This window comes from Megascapheus bottae, chromosome 1 (genome assembly GCF_031878675.1).
Source record: "Megascapheus bottae isolate mThoBot1 chromosome 1, mThoBot2.hap1, whole genome shotgun sequence".
In the NCBI taxonomy this organism is placed as follows: domain Eukaryota; kingdom Metazoa; phylum Chordata; class Mammalia; order Rodentia; family Geomyidae; genus Megascapheus; species Megascapheus bottae.
The window spans coordinates 1,283,352-1,291,546 of record NC_143509.1 but is presented as its reverse complement, the minus strand read 5'-3'; the positions used below and the strand labels follow the sequence as shown (position 1 = coordinate 1,291,546).

The 8,195-nt window shown below is 49.6% G+C and overlaps 1 protein-coding gene across 1 annotated transcript; it reads left to right on the top strand.

Moving 5' to 3' along the window:
* Positions 1 to 936: 936 nt before the first annotated feature.
* Positions 937 to 7,498, top strand: LOC150067852 (uncharacterized). Its single transcript, XM_090335173.1, has 4 exons — positions 937 to 1,969; positions 2,679 to 2,763; positions 3,138 to 3,245; positions 3,673 to 7,498. Exons 1-4 carry the CDS (start codon positions 1,834 to 1,836, stop codon positions 5,009 to 5,011), a joined length of 1,668 nt encoding a protein of 555 aa, XP_090191299.1. The 5' UTR covers positions 937 to 1,833; the 3' UTR covers positions 5,012 to 7,498.
* The last annotated feature ends 697 nt before the right edge of the window (positions 7,499 to 8,195 follow it).

Genomic DNA, 8,195 nt, shown 5'->3' with positions numbered 1-8,195 from the left:
GGCTTGAACTCAGGGCCACTTGAGTCACAACTCCACCTCCAGTTTTCTGGTAGTTATTTGGAGATAAGTCATTTTCGTCTTTGATTTTTTTTTTTTTTCCTGAAATGTGAGATGACTTTTTCCTTTCTAGAGTAGGTATTAGCTGCTCTCAACCACTCCCTGTGCACCTCGTTTCCTCAGAAATTGGCACTGAATGCAGGTGATGAGAAATATGTTAGGAAGAGGTGCATTTCCAGGGGAATGAAAGCGGGCCATCTCCAGGCGGAGAATGACCCACTTCACTGTGTGTGTATGTGTGTGTGTGTGTGTGCGCGCGCGCGCGCGCATGCGTGTGTGTGTGCACACACACACACACATCACAAGTTTTCCTTCTCCAGCTAGCTTCGAACTGTGATCTGTAGGTCTCAGCCTCCTGAGTAGCTGAAGTTACAAGTGCTCAGCTTCTATTGACAATTTTCTTTTTCTTTTCTTTTCTTTTTGCTGGTCCTGGATCTTGAACTCAGGGCCTGTTCCTGAACTTCTTTTGCTCAAAGCTAACACTCTACCACTTGAAGCACAGTGCCACTTCTGGCTTTTTCTGTGTGTATGGTACCAAAGACTTGAACCCAGGGCTGCGTGCTAGGCAAACACTCTTATCACTAGGCCATATTCCCAACCCCTGTGACCTCTTTTTTTTTTTTTTTTTTTTTTTTTTTTGCCAGTCCTGGGCTTGAGCTCAGGGCCTGAGCACTGTCCTTGGACTTTCTCAAGGCTAGAGCTCTACCACTTGAGCCTCAGCACCACTTCCGGCTTTTTTTTTTCTGTGTATGTGGTACCGAGGAATCGAACCCTGGTCTTCGTGCATGCTAGGCAAGCACTCTACCACTAGGCCAAACTCCCAGCCCCTTTGGCTTCTTTTTTTAAGATCATTTATGTATTGCCCTTTGACATTGCCATTATTCCTCTTGTTTATTTATTTGCTGTTTGTTCATTATCCTTTTACATTTTCCAGTAAAAACTGCAAGGTTTTGTCTGGCATGGTGAGTGATCTTTTATGAGTCTATGTAGTAGAAACCCGGTGGGAGCTTTGTGTCGTCATCTGTCACTTAGATCATGGAAGCCATTCCTTACCAGCAAGTGGAGACAACACATGGCTTACGAGCAGCTCGCTGCAGATTGCTCACTGTATTTGCAGTCTTCTTGGGAAGTCTTCCTGCTGGTGATGCTGTCGGTGTTGCAAGTGTGTGGTGACAATGTGTAGGAATACACATCAGTCATGTGAACACACTTGGGAGGCGGCCTGAGCCCCTCTCTGTCTGCCTGGAGAGATCCATCCATGGCAGTTCCAATATTGCAGGGGAGGGCAAACTTTGTGCTCAAGAATTACCATTTGGGCCGAGTGCAGTGGCTTGCGCCTGTCATCCTAGCTACTCAGGAAGCTGAGATCTCAGGATCAAGGTTCAAAGCCAGCCCAGGCACAAAAGAACCTGAGACTCTTATCTCCAGTTAACCTCTAGAAAAGGGGAAGTGGGGCTTGGCTCAAGGGTAGGGCAGTAGCCTTGAGTTGAAGAGCTCAGAGACAGCGCCCAGGCTGAGTTCAAACTCCGTAACACCCCCCCCCCCCCAAAAAAAAAGAAAGAAAGCATGGGAAAGGTTAATAAGAGAGTAGGAAAGGTTTGTAGGAGTGTGGGAAGAGCTTATAAAGCATCTGTATATAATACAAAACAATACTGCTGCTTCGTGGATATCCTCCTATGGCGAGAGTCTCTGGAACGTAACTCCCGAGGTAGGGATTGCTTTCCATTGCTCCTCAGCACTGCTGGTCTGCCCGCTGGTCCTTGAAATGCCCCTGTGATGTTTCAGGAGTCCGTGACCTTCGACGATGTGTTTGTCAACTTCACCCTGGAGGAATGGGCTTTGCTGGACGCTGCCCAGCAGCAGCTGTACAGAGACGTAATGGTGGAGACCTTCCGGAACCTGGCCTCCGTGGGTAAGCATGACTTACTGTCTTTCTCTGTCAATCAAAAGTGAATGTCTTATGGGATGATGGTGGCTCACGCCTGTCATCCTAGCTACTTAGGATGCTAAGACTGAAAGTTGAGGTTCAAAGCCAGCCCGGACACTAAAGTCCATGAGATTCTTATCTCCAATTAAACAGAAGCAGGGCTGTGACTCCAAATGGTAGGGCGATAGCCTTAAGCTGAAGAGCTTGGGGACAGCGCCCAGGTCTAGAGTTCAAGCCCCACAGACTGACTCCCCCAACCCGCCCTCCCCCCCCAAAAAAAAACTGGATGTTTTGTTGGACGTGGTGGCTCACACCTGTAATCCTAGCTACTCAGAAGACTGCGATCTGAGGTTGTAGTCCAAAGCCAGCTGGGGTAAGAGAAGTCCTTGAGACTCTCATCTCCAATGAACCACTAAAAAACAGAAGTGGCGCTGTGGCTCAAGTGGTAGAGCACTAGACTTGGGCTGAAGAGCTCAGGGACAGCACTCACGCCCTCAGTTCAAGTCCCAGGACTGCCAAAAACAACCAAGTGTCTTTTGTTTACCATTGCTTCATGATTTGGAATGCGGAAGGGAAATATTTGGGTAAATAGTACTGGATGTGGTCATACGATGACCACAAACCCTAGTAAACTCGATTCGTTTGCCTGTGAAGTCACAATCCTTTGTAATAATTCTATCTGTATACATTCCAGAAAAGGAAAAGGAAAACCAGGTCATTGAAGATGAGGAAGAGCAGACGGTTGAAGATGTGTGTGAAAATCCTGAACCTGAGCTGAGGTAACTTGTCACCCAAGAGAGAAATGTCCCCGAGGGGTTTACAAGTAAAACCAGGCATGGTGGTGCTTGTCAACCTTGCTGTTTAGGGGGTGGAAGCTGGGGGAGTGTGGACTGGGGGCACTGGTGTCCTTGGGACTGCAAGCCCATCCAGGGACACACATCATTGTGTCTGTCACAGAGGGATGCACGCACCGGAAACTCCCAGTCTGTGAGACTCTATCTTAAAATGATCAGCACACAGGGACTGGTGGAACAAGAACTAAGGACAGAATCAAAAAACAAGCGACATACACTAACTCGCCCAGAGTCAAATTGATTTAATCACTGAACATTTTGCTTTGTTTTGTTTTGTTTCTCCAAAATAATTCATTCAGGGTAAACATTCTCAATCAGAAAGTCCAAAACCGAGCGACGTATTCCGACAGTGGAAACCTCTGGAGCGGTAACATCATGCCCAAAGTGAAGATTTCTGATGACTTCAGGTACAGAGACCTTACTCCATGCATAAAATTCCTCAACCCAGACGAGATTCCCATTTCAGGCTTTGTGTGTAGCATGTACGTGGGCAGAGGTGAATTCTGTGTTTGGAACAGAATCTGGTTTCAAGATCCCTCATTCATCCGGGCTGTGGAACATTTCAGAGCGTGAGCGCTTTTCATCCTGGCCATCTCCCTAGGCTCTCGCCCACTAGCACTTCATGTGAACTGGTGGTTCTGTGCTGGCACAGCTGTGCCCTGGGAAGCCCGATTCCCAGGGCCTGGTGTTCGGAGCGTAGCAGAGCCCTCCCATCCCGCAGTGCAGCTGGTCTGTTCACGTCCAAACATCCTAAGAGGACATCACACCCGTAACTTCCCCGGGCCTGGCCATTTTAAGATGAGGACTGACTAATGTCCTTCTCCTTATTTCCAGAATCCAAGTTCTAGAGAGTCTCTATGAGAATACGGAGCAGATCGAATATGGTGACATCTTCAATCCTGTTCCGGATGACGCCGCAAACAAGGAGACACCCTCGGCTTTGGAAGCCAGTAAGAGCCGGGTGTTCGACGTCCTCATGGGCCCCTCGTCCCTCAGCATGCCCTTCAACACTTACCCCTACAACAGACCATTCGACTACCAGCAGTACGGCACCATGCCGTTCAAGCTGGAGGACTACACCAACCCGATCCCCCAGTATCTGCAGCAGCAGGACGGGACCCAGTCGGGAGACAGGTTCTACGGATACAATCAGTTCGGGAACACCTTCAATCGTTCCAGTTCTGCTCCGGTGCACGAGAGGTCGCAGTCGGGTGACAGGCCGTACGCATGTCCACAGTGCGGGAAAGCCTTCTTGTCCTTGAGTGACGTGCGGAGACATGAAAGGACGCACACAGGAGAGAAGCCCTTCGTGTGCAAGCAGTGCGGGAAAGCCTTTAGCTCTTCTGGCTACATTAAGATCCACGAGAGGACTCACACCGGCGAGAAACCCTACGTGTGCAAGCAGTGTGGAAAAGCCTTCGGGCAGTCCAGCCATTGCCTCATCCACGAGAGGACTCACACTGGCGAGAAGCCCTACGTGTGCATGGAGTGCGGGAAAGCCTTCTGCTCCATGAGCGACGTGCGGAAACACGAGCGCACGCACACCGGAGAGCGACCGTACGTGTGCATGCAGTGCGGGAAAGCGTTCTGCTCCATGAGCGACGTGCGGAAACACGAGCGCACGCACACGGGCGAGCGGCCGTATGTGTGCATGCAGTGCGGGAAAGCCTTCTACACGTGGAGCGATGCCCAGAAGCACTACCGCACACACAGCGGGGAGAAGCCTTACGTGTGTAACGAGTGTGGCAAAGCCTTCAGTGACTCCAGTTCCCTTCACAAGCATAAAATAACTCACACCGGACAGAAGCCGTATTCGTGCAACCAATGCGGAAAAGCCTTCTTTCTGCTGGGTAACATTCAAACACACTTAAGGACTCACAACGGGGAGAAACCCTTCGTGTGTAAATACTGCGGGAAAGCCTTCAGTTGCTCGAGTTACATTAAAATACATGAAAGAACTCACACCGGAGAGAAACCCTACGTGTGTCCCCAGTGCGGCAAAGCCTTCTTCACGTTAAGCAACGTTCGAAGACACGCACGGACTCACAGTGGGGAGAAAGCCTGTGTGTGCAAGGAGTGTGGACAAGTGTTCCTTTCGTTGAGTGACTTGCAGACGCACGAAGCACTCACGCACTGTGTGGAAAGCATGCCCTATAGTTTAAATGTGGAATGACCCCCGTCTACTCCATGCCGGAAGCTGTCCCCAGCTGGGGAGTGACTTGGGGACATTGTGGAGACTTTATGAGGAGGAGCGGAGCTAGAGGACATGGAGGAAGGCTTGGGTCTCTTTGGGTGTTCTGCCTTCCTTTCTCTGCTTCTGGCTCCCCACAAACACTGACCCGGGCGCCCGTGTCCGTGTCCTGACTCACTGTCAGGAGCAGAGCCCGTGAAACGGAGCCTCCAGCCGTGGCGGGATTTCCATTTCAAGTTCAAGATCACAGGCTGCATCGTGGGATCCTGTGCCCCAAACCAAACATGATATGGCTGGTGCGTGGGGCTCACACCTGTCATTCTAGCTACTCAGGAAGTGGACATCTTAGGATCGCAGGTTAAAGCCAGCCTGGGCAGAAAAGTCCATGAGACTCTCATCTTCAATTAACTACCAAAAAACGTGGTGTGGAGCTGTGGCTCAAGTGACAGAGTGCCAGAGTTGAGCAAAATAAGCTTAGGGACAGCATCCATGCCCTGAGTTTAAGCCCCAATACCTGCAACCCCACCCAACCCCACCCCCCCAAAAAAAGAAAAAAAAGATAAATGACTAAGTTCTCCATTTAAAGTGTTTATGTCACAGCACTAGAGAGAATCACATAGTCCATGTACTGAAGCTGTGTAGGAAGACTCGGTCTCACACAGCCGAAGCTGATGCTAGGGGAGATGTGTGAGGGACAGAGGGGTCGATCCTGGCCCAGATAAGTTGTACACACCGTGGACGTGCTAAATCGAAATCCCTTTGTACAGCTGTCAGGAAATCATAATCGAAAAGGCAAAGACTTCGTTACCCGTAAACGTACAAGCAATCACGAGAACAAAGAGTGGAGAGAGCGTGCCTGAGCATGTATCATCTCCATCTTGTGAGCGTGTATCTCCATCTTGGTTTGGAATATGGATGTGAAAACCACAACAGGGAGGGAAACCTGTTGTAGACGAGACGGGCGAGGTCTCCGGTCCCCCCGCCCCGGGGAGAGCGCACACTGGGCCAAACCCCACCAGTGTGAAGAAAGGCAAGGACATTGTTAGTCGTGAGAAAGTCTCGACGTTTCTCATGCAGTACAATCCTATAAACCCTAGTTAGAAAGTGTGTGATGCAAAATAGTTTGCATAGACACCTCTGGAAATCGCACAACCTGAAAGATGTCTTTCACAAGTTTAGCGAGACATGTTTGTTGTGATTTCCATGAGTCCTTCAGAAACCCACCTTGGAAAGATGCCAAGGTGACTGGGGATGGTGGCATAGCACCACGAGCGTGCGTGTAAGCATGGACCCAACCAATTCCAAGAGACATCTCTGCTTCTTGGGAGGCAGAGATCTGGAGGATCAGGATTGGAGGCCAGTCTGGTCAAGACATCACTGAGAGGTCATCTCAACGATACAAGCCGCACCACCCATGCTGGTGTGTGGCCAACCATCCCAGATGCACGGGAAGGCATGAGATTGCCGTCCAAGACTGGCCTGTACAGTAACTTTAAGTACAAAGCGCTGGGGCTGGGGCTTCTGTGGTCGAAATGCTTTGCCTAGCAAGCTCAAGGCCTCAAGTATAAACCCCAGTTTAAACAGAAGTAAAACATAAGAAAACAGTTTCATACTGCTTTTTATTTCCTGAGACTGTATCTGCAAAGATGCTATCATAATCGTAGACTAGGTCAAGTTTGTAAGTTTCCTGTGTTTTTCTCTTTTGATGTGGAGCTTTGTTTTGCGCATGTCAGTTTTACTTTTCATTCTTCTCACATTAAAGCATAAGCCTTTACTGTATTTTGTTCTCCCGTCATGCCCAAACGAAAACAAAAAGGACACTTCATGCCTGGTGTAAGCGACCTCCTGCTAGTGACCCCAGAGTTGTAGTTTTTGTTACCTAGGATGTATTTGATTGTAGTGATAATAAATCTCTCCTCTCCATAAAGTTTCTGACAGGAGTGGTATTTGTCTAAAGGCACTGATGCTGTCGGCTCTGCAGATGCCTCTCCTGGCTGCACGGAGGGACGGATGCTGCACTTCTGCCTTTGGTATTCCTAACAGAATGTAAGGAAACCCGACCCGTGTGCCCTACCAGCCAGTCCACAAGCAGAGATGGAGTTCAGGTAGAGAGCCAGGCACCAGTGCCACTCGAGAGTCAGGAGACTGAGACCGAGCACTGCACTTGAAGCCAGCGCAGGGGGCAGAGTCCATGAGACTCGTTTCCAGTCACCTATCCAGAGCCAGGAGTGCAGCTGAGGCTCAAGTCGGTAGAGCTCTAGCCTTGAGGGAAACAAAAAAGCTCAGGGACAGTGGTCAGCCCTGAGTTTAAGCCCTGAGACTGGCAGAGGGACAAACAAAAGAGGTACAATTCCTCCTTCATCCTGCTCCAGATCCGCGCGGCACTTGGGTCCTGTCTGTGACTGGCTCTGTTTCTTGCTACTTGCTCCTCTTCGCTTGCGTGTAGACGTCACGGAGAAGCACAGCCATAGAACAGAAGGAGTCTGTGTATTGGGTTGTTTCATATGAGCAGAGGCTGGATAGGCCCACGAGCCATGGCTGCCGGTTGTAGACAGGACAGGCAAAGCAGCTGCTCAGTTCCTCTGGAATCCTAGCTACTTGGAAGGCTCACATGGGGAGGATGGTGTTTTGAGGCCAGCCCAGGAAGAAGAGTTCACGGGACCCCTCCCGAGCCTGGGATATGAACTTGTCATCCCAAGACGTAAGCCTGACAGCTGAGTGTGTCCCAGGCACAAATTATCAGTGCAAAAAGGGATGGAAGGCATAGCTCAGAAACAGTCTGCCTAACAAGTAAAGGCCCTGAGTTCGATCCCTAGTACCAAAAGAAAAAGAAGGAAAAATCACAGAGAGTCACCCATACCAGTGGCATATACCTGTAATTGTCCTACTCAGACAGACGTCTGAGGATTGAGGTTCAAAGCCAGCCGAAGCAGGAAAGTCCAACAGACTCCTCTCCAGTTAACCAGCAAAGTGCCGAACTGCATGTGGTTTAAGTGGTAGAGCATAAAAGTTGAGCTAGAGTCCAAGGCCCTGAGCTCAAAGCCCCAGTACCAGAACACGCATACACGTGCATGTCTGTGCACACACACACACACAATATTATATAGTGTATCTCCTATAGTAGCACTGTCAGTAAATAGTGGTATCAGTATTGATGTCAAATATA